The 13610-nt window shown below is 46.7% G+C and overlaps 1 protein-coding gene across 10 annotated transcripts in view; it reads left to right on the top strand.

Annotated features, from left to right (window-relative positions):
* Positions 1–13610, top strand: part of LOC129185407 (thrombospondin type-1 domain-containing protein 7A-like) — a 160007-nt gene that overhangs the window by 63010 nt on the left and 83387 nt on the right. For all 10 annotated transcript variants that reach the window (XM_054782456.1, XM_054782455.1, XM_054782459.1 and 7 more), the window contains exons 2-4: positions 2042–2861; positions 8144–8392; positions 8826–9010. In XM_054782456.1, coding sequence (XP_054638431.1) covers positions 2042–2861; positions 8144–8392; positions 8826–9010 — 1254 coding nt within the window. The remainder of the gene's footprint in view (positions 1–2041; positions 2862–8143; positions 8393–8825; positions 9011–13610) is intronic.

Here is a 13610-nt window from a genome sequence, read left to right as displayed (position 1 = left end):
CCTCACACCGAGGTGTCCACATAAACGCCCCACATCGTCCTGCAACCTGAAAGCCAAAGATTACCGTGGGCGACCACCATGCCGGTGGCGTCAATAACAATCGCATCATTTGTCGTTACTAATCCTCCACGCAGGGGTGACTTTGGAGCAAATCCTGCTATGCGGGGCATACAGGTGAAAGGTCACGGTGGAAGGAATCATGTTTATTCTGCAGTAATCCCTACTGCACATTTGCATTTACTGTGCATAATGTGCATAATGTGCATGATGCCGTATATACATGTACAGTATATACACAGTATACAGTATATACACGGTATACAGTACATACAGCATATGTGTTCTATATGAGGACGGAGGGTCCGGGCACAAGCAGACCACCTGCTCCATTACTGAAGAGTTCCGTGAGAGGCGCCACGCCAGGCTGCTTAATTACCTTCATTTCTTTGCCCTTGTCACGTCAATAGTCTTTACCGCAGTGTGTGTGTGTGTTTGTATCCTCACACGATGGCGATTAGTGTTCTTCCTGAGTGTGTGTGTGTGTGTGTGTGTGTGTGTGTGTGTGTGTGTGTGTGGCTGCTACACATTTCATTTCCTTTTTTTCAAAATAGGACAGGATGTGTTTTTAGCAGGAGATGTTTGCACTGCGGCACACTTTGACTCCTCCACGAGAGGAAGGATTATGAATACAGTGTTTCCCACAGGACTGCAATCTATTTGCGGTGGTGGTGGGTTGGGGGGGTGTAATGATGCCATTGTCTACTTCACATAATCTGTCATGACACATTTGCATGTACAGTAATCCTTCGTTTATCACGCTTCATTGGTTCCGGACCATGAAGTAGGATTCCTTATTTAATAACTAAATATTGTTGTAGTTACAGCCGGGGCTCATTTACTGTTTTTTTTAATTGGCACTTGACACATTGTAAAAAAAAACAACCGAAAAAAGACCTGCAATTTTATGAGAATAAAAAATATTAGGACAGAAAGAAAAAAATATGAAAGTTGTATGCAAAACAAACAAAGGTTGGGGAGACTATTTTTTTATGCAAATAAAGTCAAAATATTATGAGTCATAACATTACAAGAAGAACATTTGCAAAGATTATTTCAGAAGAAAGCTGAAATATTTGGAAGAAGAAAAGGAAAAAAGAGCACAGCTGATACTAATTCAACGACATGACCAAGCTGAGATATGACATCTGCATGACTTATCGACGCGCGTTGTACAAAACATCCACGTGGCAAACCCTCATCCATGTCATGTGACACCCAATCATTGTACCACTGTTCTTTGGGAATCACGCCTTCCTTCACCGTCTCATCCAATGGAACAAGGAATGTATAATCAGTAGTTTCAAAAGTATTGGAGCTTCGACTGATGAGCAGGAGTTCCACGCACTTCCACGCTCCCCCCAGCACCGCTTTAGTGTTTCCACGTCGTGTTGAAAAGACGTGCTGGTCATAAATGGAGACTTGCACGCGCACACAAATAGAGTGTAATTGATGCGCGTGGCTGCTGGTTGCCAACATGCCACCCGTGACTCACAGATACCGTCTATTGATTCTCACACCTTTCACTTGCTTAACAACCCCTGGAACAGCGACCGCACGCTCACAATAACACTTTCATCCGCCTCCAACACGGAGCGTGCTGCTGTGCTTCCAGGACCGCATTCATGCATTTATTGCATTCAAGGCATGAAAACATGCAAGCACGTCAGGCTCAGTTAGCGTCGTATCCATTTCATCATTCCGCACTTATTGGAAATGACGATTGTAGGATTTATGCGCTTCTTCTTCTTCTCTCCTTTTTAATTGTGAATTGCAACCACTCAAGTTAGTCCCTCTCCTTTCGCTACGTAGCCAAGATGGCGAGGATTAAAGGTGGTTAGCGGTCCATCGCTGCTCATTCACCTATTGGTTGACAGTGCACTGGCAGAGGGTTTTCAAGCTCTGGCTTCTCCTTGGCACTCTTGCGAGCCAGCCTGGACTGTTGGACAAAGCTGACTAGTGATGTCCTAATTGTTGTTTGCAGGTCCTTGGGGGAGGTGCATGGGCAGCGACTGCGGTCCCGGCGGCAGCCAAAGCCGGGCGGTGTGGTGTGCCCACGTGGACGGCTGGACCACGCTTCACACCAACTGCGACCAGGCCCAGCGTCCGTCCAACCAGAGGAACTGCTTCCGAGTGTGCGACTGGCACAGGGACCTTTACGACTGGCGGCTGGGGGCCTGGAACGAGTGCGTGTCGGTGTCCGGCAGGACCTCGGGGGCCCCCCGTCCGTTCACCTGCAGCGGAGGTGAAGAGGGCATCCAGACCCGGGAGGTGGGCTGCATTCTCAAGTCAGATGGATCTCCAGCTGAGGATGCCATCTGTGAGTACTTTGAGCCTCAGCCCCGCCTGGAGCAGGCCTGCTTGATCCCCTGTCCTCAGGATTGTGTGGTTTCTGAATATTCCCCGTGGACTTCCTGCTCCAAAACCTGTGGAACCGGCCTCCGGAACCGGGTCAGGAGCGTCTTGGTCCCTCCGCTTTTTGGGGGAGCCATCTGCCCCAACCTCACTGAGTTCCAGTCTTGTAAGCCGGGGTCTTGCGCCGGCCCAGAAGGCATGTACAGTCTCAGGGTCGGGCCCTGGAGCCCCTGCATCTTGCCCCAGACCCGGACAGCGCGGCAGGCCAAGCGCAGGAAGGGTAAAGGTCAGGGAGGGGTCAAAGATCCAGAGACCAGGGAGCTGATCCAGAAGAAACGGACCAGGAACCGCCTAAACCGGCAGGAGAGTTCTTTCTGGGACATCCAGGTGGGCTACCAGACCCGAGACGTCACCTGCATTCACAGGAACAGCAGCTCTGTGGGACGCAGGTATGTTTTTTCCAACTTTTATTTGACGCAGAGTAAACACAATATGCTGCCGTGTAAACCAGGGGTGTCCAAAGATTTTATTTGTAAAAACAATCCAATGTAGTCATTTTGGACAAGTGTATGGTTTTTGTTCTCCTAGTTCTAGTCCGCGCTCGAGAAGCAGCCTTGTGGAGCAGCTGCTCATCAGTTAGGAGGATGCATTGTTTTGCAGAAATTAGCATTAAGCTCTCCTTCAGGTTTCTAAATCAAACAATGTGCTGGGGGGTCATTAAAAACCAGCTGAAAATGGCAACCCCTGGTGGAGACTAGAGTACTGGGACACAGCCCGTCATCAAACTTAGCCTTCATTCTTTGTCTTAGCAAGACATTTTGGACAGGCGTATGGTTTTTGTTTCCCCAGTTCTCGTCAGCACTCGAACAGCAGCATTCTGGAGCAGCAGCTAATAAGTTAGGAGGATGCATTTTTTTGCATATATGGGCCAAAAGGAAAAGGCTTCTTGAGACGTCATCTGTACTTCTGTGAAGAAGGTGTTGGACGTTTCGCTCCTCATCCGAAGAGCTTCGTCAGCGAACTAATAAGTGCTGGTAGCCTAGGCCTTAAATACAGTAAGAGTGGGCAGAATTGGTGTGCCAACACCCTCCTCCTATTGGTTCCTTACACTAAGCCTGGGCGGAGTAGTGGTATAATCCTATCCTGTTATTAACACCTCCGATAAAAGGGAAGTGTCGCTCCCTGAATTGGGTATGAACGACTCTGATACTGGCTCGTTAGCATCTATTGTTCTGGCTCGGCCCTGGCTCCACCTCATTTGCAAGACTAAGAGCTGTGGGTTTTGGTCTCAGTAACCAGCTGAACACAGGGTCCAAATTAAACCTCAAACCACCATTCCGATTCAATGATGGGTTCTGTTGTTTGACAAAAATAGCTTCCTTTACTCCTCTTTCAAACCATCTGTTTTCTTTGGCCAAAATCTTTACCTCGCTGTCCTCAAAAGAGTGATTGGTAGCTTTAAGGTGTAGATGTACTGCTGATTGAGGACCACTAGAATTGTCCCTGCAGTGTTGATAAAGCCTTTTTTGGAGCATTTGCTTAGTTTCCCCAATGTAGTGCTCTTTGCATTCCTCATCTTTACAGTGGATGGAATAGACCACATTGCAACACAAAATTCCAACCTATTTCAAACCAGTAAATACCCTGAGACAAAAATTAGTGCATCCTAAAGACAAGGCTCCAAACCAGAAACAAAAGTACTGGGACCCCACACGTAATCAATCTGAGTCTTCAGTCGTCATGTTCGCAAGACATTTTGAACAAGTGTAAGAGTTTTGTTTTCCTGGTTCTAGGCAGCACTTGAGAGGCAGCGTTCTGGAGAGGAAGCATTTCTTTTTTTACATCAAGTGGCATAAAGTTCTCTTTCAGGTTTTAAAATCAAACAATATGCAGAGGGCTCATAACAAAATCGAGCAGAAAATGGCCCCAGACCCACACATTGGAGGCCCCTGGTATAGACAAAAGTACTGGGACACAGCCCTTAACTCAATGAAGTCAATTCATGGTTGGACGCAAGGCCTTAGTTGTCTTTAATTTGTCATCGTAGCATGAGGGAACACTTTGGGGAAGACCTTTTTCTGCTCTCATGCGGTGCACGAAGAAAAAAGAAAAACAAGTTCCCCACAAACACACCGAAACATCTCACAGAAGTCGTCGTGTCCCAATACTTGAGTTCCACGGTGCCTTGCTGGTTGTTATCACGGAACACGCTGAAGTGAGACGTTTCCTCTGTGCTACATTAAGCCTTCAAGATGAAATATGAGCGCTCAAACAGCCGCGGGAGCTTGGGGGGGTGAAGGAAACAGCCTGAGAGCAGTCATGGATGGTGAGGGGGGCTGTTAGAATCACTCCAATGAAAATCAGGCAAATGATGTTTGTGTGCTTTATGTTGACTTAGCTCCAGTGTCGTGCTAAACGTCATCATTGTTGTTCCTGGGTGCTTTTCACACAGCCCCCAGTCGTGGAAGTACAATGGAAGCACACAAATATCATCTTCAGTGGTTTTTTAAGTAGTTTTCTGTTTCTGAAATGCAAGCGAGGGACGGAACATTTGCTACTAAAAGCTAACAGTGTGGATTCACGTGTCTTCCCTGTCAGATGGAACACTCTGAGTGAGCGATAGATTGATGCTTTATTCATTTCCAGCAGCTCTGCAAAAATATCATCATCAACCTCATCACTAAATAAACGTCAATAAAATAAAATAACGTCAAATTTGTAGTGCAGTAATAGTAATACATCATAATTTAAGACTGGAAGGCCTGTCCTGTGTGTGTTTTTATCGCCACATGGCGCGGGGGATGAATGATCTGCTCAGTCTTTCGGTGGAGCAGGGCAGTGATAGTAATCTGCCACTGAACCTGCTCTTCTGTGGGGAGATGATGCTGTGCGTTGGATGATGCTGGGTGTCCAGTGACGGAAAGGAGCCTCCTCAGTGTCCTTGGCTCTGCCACATGTCAAGCTGTCCAGCTCAGTGCCAAGGACAGCCTGCCTTCCTCGCCAGTCACTGCGTGTCATGCGCCTACTCGCTAAACAAACACAGTGCAGCCCAGCCTTTTGCTAGCAATAGTGCCGAGGAGAAGCCAGAGCTTGAAAACCCTCTTCCGGCATTAACATTTTCTGTTGGGGAACACTTGGCCTTCCTGGTGAAATACGCAATACGTGTCTGCAGTGTTACACTTTCCTAGAAAGTGCTGAAAGTACTGATACACACACTGAAGTCTAACAAAGTTTTATTGACAAACAAACAACTCCCACAATATGCTTTCCTTGGCCGGGCCCAACATTGCAAACTGTTCTGAGTGCTTGCCACTCACAGGCTCCAAAGGCCACGTGACCAGCTTTTGTTTCCACAATGTAACTAACGGCTGCCTCTCCAGGAAATGAGCAGCGCCACCGGTCCGTCACTTTATCCAAGTACGGTTATCAAGCACGGTTGCACCATCGTTTCAATTTGAAACGGCAATGCCAACCGTTGAGAGTTGAGAGTTTCTTTTTTGGAGAATTGTATTCATTGTATTTACTCGCAGGTTTTTTTGTCTCATTTTAAAAGTCATGAAAGCTGTGCAGTTGTGTTCCCGTAGTGTCCCCAAAATGAAGTGAAGCGTGACCTTAAAACAGCGGCACGTACTGAACCATAATGATGGCGTAGCCTTGTTAGCGCTGCTGCTTCTCGACGAGCGCAGCTTCCACAGTCACGGAGCGTCTTCAGAGCAGGCGTTCTTTTTATTCTCCAGGAAAAGCGTGAGTGGCGTCTTCCTGTGAGCCAGCCTCCATGCCAACGAGCTCCCGTGGAGCGGCCAGTGGAAGGTGTGATGCGTGATGCACTAAACGTGGCCATTCATGTTTTGTTGGTGCAGCGACACCCATCAGATCTTTCAAAGGAAGCAGTGGAACAACTGGCGCCGTTCCCCCCCAGTCCATGAATATTCATCCTGCCGTGTTTATTTCACAGCTGAAATATTCATTCTTGTTTTTTTTACACAACTTTGGCAAAAAGTGGAGCAAAGTCGGCAGTGAGACGACGCCGGTGCTTGTCGTTGCCTTCATGTCTGATGTTTGATGACAGCGTGTCCTCGTCGTCCCACCATGCGTCTACCAAGGTCAGGACGCAAGTGCCGACCCTTCAGTGACATCACACCAGCACAAACCCTCCTAAAACACCAGGGGCGCCTGTTGTATGGAGGATCTTTGACTGCCGTTTTTGCATTACATTCCTAAAAACAGCAAAGCGCTTTGAGTAGTGCTCCCGTCATATACAACAGTGGTCCCCAACCTTTTGTGACCCACGGACCGGCTTGTGTTCCCACAAATCTCCCACAAATACAGTAGTAGTCTGTCTGTGCGACGAGAGTAAATAAAAGAAAGTTAGCACACGCACAATGAGTGACACGGATGTAAGAGAATCCGGCCACTTTTCAAAATAAAACATAAAAAATGAAATAATGGAAATTATTTTTTCTTTCTGTGCGGCCCACGGCCCTGTACCAAATGAGTCGTGTTTTTGCATTTTGGCAGCACGTGCTCTTGGCATAGGAGATGGTTGACTCGCATTTTTGTAAAAGGTGCTGAAAAAAAACAGACCAACGCTCCTGTCATACAGAGACTTGCATTTGTGCCATAGAGTTGTAAAAACAGCAGTGTTTCTGTCATGTTGAAGATCTTTGATGCCCGTTTTTGCACCAGGTCCCCAAAAACTGCAGAGCACTCCTGTTATCTTTGACTGAAGTGTTTGCAGTAGGTTCTTAAAAACAGCAGTGCACTCCTGCTGTATTGAGGATGTTTGACTCGCATTTTTGCTGTAGATTCTTAAAAACAGCAAAGACTTCCTGTCTCATAGAGGATCTTGAACTTGTGTTTTTACAGCTTTTGTGTTTTGGCAGTGGGTCCTTGGCTGGTTTCCATGTGATTGTGTATGAATGGCCGAGCTGAAGCTGTGACATACGATCTTCGTTATTTCACAACACCAGAGCATAAAAAGAGCAGACATACACCAACCTGCTGGTTTAAAGCCACGAGACTTCGAATGGCGGCATCGGCCTGGTCATCGTGATGTCGGAGCGATGCGGCGCGCCCAGTGTCGCCCCTGCAGCGCCGCATGGGCTTCATCTGTGCTCAAACGTGGCGTTCGCCCGGAGGAGACGTGTGGTGGCAGCCGTCTAAATGAGAGCTTTCTAAATGAAGCAGCGGCGTAATTAGCGCTAATAGCTCGTCAGCTGCGCGGGCTCCAGGGGCGACGGAGGCGTCCAGGCAGGAAAGCAGTCGACTTTGGTTGGAACATTTCTAATGATTCTCTGGAGCCCGGGGACGAAGGAAGTGGGGGTGGGGGACTTATTCATTCCATCTAAACGCTGTTTAGACTTTGAAAAGATGTTATTGAACCTCTGGAAGAAGTCACACACGCCGGATGCTAATGAGGCTTGCTAGTGACAACATGTAGCGCTAGCTGCTTGGCACATTATTGATAACCTCACATCCGAGCTGCCGATTTCACACCACTTTGAACTCCTTTTACTTTCACTTCTGACCTTTTCTGCTTGGTTTGTGTTAGCTTAGCTTTAGCCCACACCTGACTTTGTGTCTATAAACAGGAAAACACACACCAGGCCCTTGTCCCTTGATTCACCGTTCCCAAAGTGACCTTCTTCAGGTTCTGATTGGCCGAAATGGCTTTGATTTTGGTTGCCGCTGTAGGAAAACCTCATCGTCCGTTTCTCCCGTCCATTCACAGCCTGTGCATCCAGCGGGAGGCGGCGCTCACCATCCAGTCCTGTGTCCTGCCCAAAGACTGCCAGGTGAGCGACTGGAGCGACTGGGGCCTCTGCTCCAAAGCCTGTGCCGACCCCGCCTCCCCCCGAGGCGACCGCACCCGAAGCAGACAGGTGCTCCAGTTCCCCGTGGGCGACGGCGCCGAGTGTCCGCCGCTGGACGAGCGGGAGCCGTGCGAGCCTGAGGGTGACGCCGTGACGCCGTGCGCTGCGTGAGTCCAGTTTACGGCGGTTCTGATGACACGCTCATATTAATGTGTGTGTGTGTGTGCAGCACATGGAGATAGGTTAGTATGAGAGTCTGGGATGGCGCCAAATATAAACACACACACACACTGTCAGAAGCGACTTGCTTCAAGGAGGTTTTTGTTCCAACATCACATCACTTGTCATTGACTCCAGTAGAGGACAAGAAGGTAGGACACATCCTGCACCCCCACTAAAAATATCTACCAAAAATACCCCAAATGTCACAAGCATGAAATATGAGCTGTTGTTTCTGCACCACCTGACACATCTTGAAGGGGTTTCAAGGAATAATAGTGGAGGTCATGGACTCGCATGTCCGTGTACAAACTCATCAACGTAGATCATCTGTTCCTGTTACCATCATACGTACACTTTGCTCTCCTTTCGTCTCCTCAGCTACACCTGGAGGACCACCGAGTGGGCCGAGTGCCGAGTGGACTTGTTGCTTAGCCAGCAGGACCGTCGGCGTGGCAACCTGACGGGACTTTGTGGTGGAGGTCTGCAGACCCGAGAGGTCTACTGTGTCCAGGCCAACGCCGAACTCCTGAAGTACATCAAAGACATGAGAGAAAAAGACAAAGGTAAGACATGAGACGTGAGGAGTGTCTTTGGGGGCCCAAAAGGAACATTCAGCAGAGACAACGCAGCAAGTGGAAGTCTTGTTTGTTGTTTTATGGAATCTCATGTTCGAAGGCTGCACACCACTGATGTCATTAGGCATTATTAATATTTATTATTCGGGGCGGTTGAAACTCCAAATGTCAATTTAAGACATTCCTATCCAACCTGGGCTAAGTCGTAGATGGGTGGTCCAAGTACTGGTCTCAACCGTGAACCGAGACAAGATTTTCAACATGAAGTCCGCTTGCGTCAATACAAACGTATAATTAGGGGATGTAGAACAGCGATAGACCAGTTAAGTAATCCCTTGTTTATCGTGTTAGTTGCTTTCAGACCCAACCACCATAAGTGAATTTATGCAAAGTAGGATTCCTTTATAAATAGGAATAGAATTTTTGTAGTTAGTGCACAAAAAACTGTTTACAATCTTCTAAATGCGTTTTTTAACATTATTAGAGCTCTCTAGACATGAACTAACACCCCTATAGTCACCAATACTCTCCTTTAAGACATAAACAAGACTCATGCTGTGTGTGTGTTTCTGTAAATGTGTTCCGGTGCTAGGGGAGCAGAGTGCGGCACGCACAGGAAGTGACGTTACGGTGGGTAACAACAGCACGACAGAAGCACGCGTTCAGGTTTGAGATCATCCAAATAATATAAGCCATAAAATAAGCAAAGAAAGCCTGTTGATCAGCTCTGGTGACCGAGCATTACGGTAACATTAGTGACACCTGGTGACCAATGTGGAATACTACATGTCATTGCAACACCTTTCAATGCATCTTCTGAATGCCTTATATTTGCATTTGACGTCATTTAGTCATTTTTTTGCTCGAAAATGCTTAATTTAGGAAAGAAATAGGTCAAATATGCTTAAATATGCACACATTTGGACTAATAATAGGCCAACCATGAAACAGTATGCTTTATCATCTCTATATGTTTGAAAAGTTGTGATGGAGTGAAGCCGTGAAGGGGCGATCATGGTGCTACAAAACGTGCAGCTGCACCACAGGCTTCCCAGCATGCATCTTGTGTCCCACGTTGTAACTTGTCGTGTGTCTTGTCCGTGATTGAGGGAGGTTATTCGTCTCAACCAAGTGACGCCGTGTTGCACATGCATCCGACATGCGTCCAATGCAGGTGCCACTTTGTGCAAATGCTTTACTCTGCTGACAAAAATACACGAACGCTAAGCAAACCACACGCAGGTGCCCAAGGAACCTTTCTTTTCCTTTTTGGGAGGGACTACAAGTTTGAACGCACCCTGAGCTGAGGTGTGCCCTGCTATGGCCGCTCAGTGGTCAAGGGTCAAAGGTCGTGGTTAGTGTCGCCTGTCAGTCCAGCTTGGATTGAAAGCCGCCCTCTTACAGTCATTAGCGGAGGCTAAGCTAACGCCAGCAAGCACGTTTGCTGGCGTGAGCGTCTGAAAGATGAGCCGCACAACCGCGATAATGAGCGTGTTTTTGGAACATTGTTGTGTCGACTCAAAGGACACTTCATTAGGCACACACCCCGTGTGATCCAATGCAAGACCAAATGTCCTGTTTTCCGTCCTGATTTTTATTTTTTTTAGAAAGTGATGAAAATATAATAATATGTTTTGTTTGTTAAAGTAATATTGTGATTATTGACATCATTACATTGAAAAGTTTGTGTGAGCGAATTTGCTCACACGATTTGATATTTTTGTCTTATTTATTTGCCCAGTAAGACTCCAAGAAAAAAGAGCTTTTATTTTCTTACAGGCCCATTTTTGTCATTATTTTTTTATCATGATTCCACGCCAGAGATTTTAAAGTTATTTTTAGCAGTTTATCAGAGGTATTATTTTCGCCATAATAAAACATGAGTAACCACCGTTACTGAGTTTGTGTATTTGGTTTCTGTCTAATATCTTCTTGAAATGGATTGGAATGATGAGGCATCACCGAGTTTCTCGGTCATCAAAACACGACCACCTTACTCTATAAGGATGTTTTCATGGATGCTTGCACTATTTAGAAGAGGACCCACCGTCACCCCAAACACAATCGGTGACCCAAATTGCAAACAGTTTTCAACTCAAACTTCACAAATACAGTATCTTTATGGCGCACTCTTCTCCAGCGGCTATCTGCAGCTGTGTGTCAGCACGTTAAGTCCCCACTCGATGTCCTTTCCCCCCCGCTCAAGCCACAAACATATAACGCAGACAAGCACACGAGGCGCATTCACGGACACAGATTTTTTTTTTTTCAAACAGAACCCGCAACCCACGTTTGCGTCTTGAGAATCCCTGGTTTAGAATATTTGGACTTTCTTGTCTGGCTCAGTAAGCTAACCAGGTGTGCCTAATTAAGTGTCCAATGTGCGCGTACATTGTAGCGTGTTGCACGTCGACGTGCCACAACGTTCCAATAAGATGAAGCTAAAAAGGATGCATGTCTGCTCTTCAATTATTTAAAAACGTTTTCAGCTTTGCAAGGTTTTTTTTCCTAGAATGTGAAACGACTCTAAAGGAATCTCAGGCCTCGTTTCCATGGATCCTGTTCATGAACTTGTTGCCTGGCTGGTCGTCGCATACGTTGGCGTGTACTAGAAAACATCCATGTTAGGCGCTTAAGATGAGCTGTTCATTCAGTCTTGATGAAGATATGATGATAGAAACTCCCCGGTGTGAACAACACACGTCCTTTTGGGACATCAATGCAGCCTCTTTTCAAAGTGGCCGTGTTGTTTAGGAGAGGCGGACATGTTTGACATGGAAAAAGCACTTTGGACCGTTTCCCCTCGCTCATAAACACATGATATGTACATGGGGCTGTCGGTGTCACTGCTTGGTAACACACCTCTTACGCATCTGCTCTGCCAGAGAAGAAGAAGATGTAGCAGGAGGGATCAGTGTGGCCAACTTCGCGCCATCGCTGCGATATTTAGCGAGTAATCAAACCCCGACAGAAGAATCTAGTGAAGACACTCAAAAGAGCGCCACGTGTCCTGGGATTGGAGTGTTGCAGTGAGTTAAAGGCACAGACGTGTGTGTTCAAATTCAAAGCACGCGTTTTTACTCTAGCGTCTCATAGCATGTGGTGCGTTCAAGTGATGCCAAACAAAATGGGAAACCTCAGTGCTTGACGAAAAACATTATCAACTCGATGAAGCAATTTCAGTAGAAATTGTGTGCAAATGCTGAAACGCTGAACTGAAATGCAGAATGAATGTTGAAATATTTAGAAATCTATTCCCTGACGGAGGACGGACCCAGCAATCGTTCTATACAGCACAGTCGCCCCTTCGCTACATCACGGTTCCAACATGGCGCCTTCACTCTATTGCGTGTTTTTCAAAAATGAATTCATAAATGATGGCTGTTTCGTGGGACACACGCCAGCCAGACTAGATAGGACAGCTCTAGTCTGAGAGCCTGCTGCAAGATCCAATCTTTTTATCCTCCAAAGGAGGAGGCAGGTCCAGACGGGAACGCTTGGCTCTTTAGTGGTGTCAAATGACAAAATGGAGTGGGGCGATGGTGGCTTGGGTGGTATCACCTTCGTTAGCATCCCATTCAGATGTCATGATGGTCATGGACCATCTGAAAGCAAGGTGGCCGTGCCCTGTTTGTTTCTTCCAGTCTTTTAGGAAGGCGGCATTGTATGGCCTATTATTAGTAAAAAAAAAAATGCACATTTAGGCAAATTGTGCCTTTTCTAGAGCTAAATTAAGCATTCTCAATCACAAAAGTGAACAAAAATACAAATGTAATGCAATCAGAAAAGGTGATAGGTAGTGTAATATCTGTGACTTGTTATGTGCTCCTTTAAGAGGCGGGGCCCGGGAAGCGATGTCCGTGACATCGACGAGAGTTGACCGTTAGCATGGTTTTAGCAGTGTGGAGCGTGCGAGTGACTGGTGTGATTTGTGGCCGACAGCAGCTCCTGTGTGCACGTGTCCTCTGCTTGCTAACATGACTGAAGTGCATTGTGGGTCTTTCCTCAACCACAAGCAGCGGCATTCCAGTCGTATGCTACACTGGTCCCTCGCTGTAAGCAACATGGCATTGACAAGACGCGCTCATGTGTGAGTCTATGCTATGTCTTCTTTATGGCTAAAATGTCTTCTTTTCTATGATTATGTTACTACATTGGGCAAGCCAAGTGTAAATGATGACGGGTGTCTAGAGGTCTCTAATCATGTAAACAAACGATGTAGAAGGTTGTAAACAGGTTTTCTACCTGCACAAATATTTCATTTATAAATAAGGAATCCAACCTCGCAGAAATTCACTTATCATGGTCGGGTGTGGAACCAATCGACTGCGATAAACAAGGGAGTACTGTCATGGAAAATGGAAAATGATTTTACCCCAACAGGGGGCACCATTTTATTTGTCCATTTGTTTTTAGCAAACTAGCTTGAAATGCTGGAAAGTAAAAATGGAGACTAACTGTTGAAATCAAGCAATAACAGAGCGGAATCAAGGGTGGAAGCAGCAGCCGTGCGTCATGTTGCAGGAGGGGAGCATGGACAACCCCCCACCAGTAGGGGGCGCCAAACAACGTGCCCATTCATTTTCAA

This window comes from Dunckerocampus dactyliophorus, chromosome 7, assembly GCF_027744805.1.
Source record: "Dunckerocampus dactyliophorus isolate RoL2022-P2 chromosome 7, RoL_Ddac_1.1, whole genome shotgun sequence".
In the NCBI taxonomy this organism is placed as follows: Eukaryota; Metazoa; Chordata; class Actinopteri; order Syngnathiformes; family Syngnathidae; genus Dunckerocampus; species Dunckerocampus dactyliophorus.
Note: the sequence above shows the minus strand (reverse complement) of the source record. Positions and strands in the feature narration are given on the sequence as shown.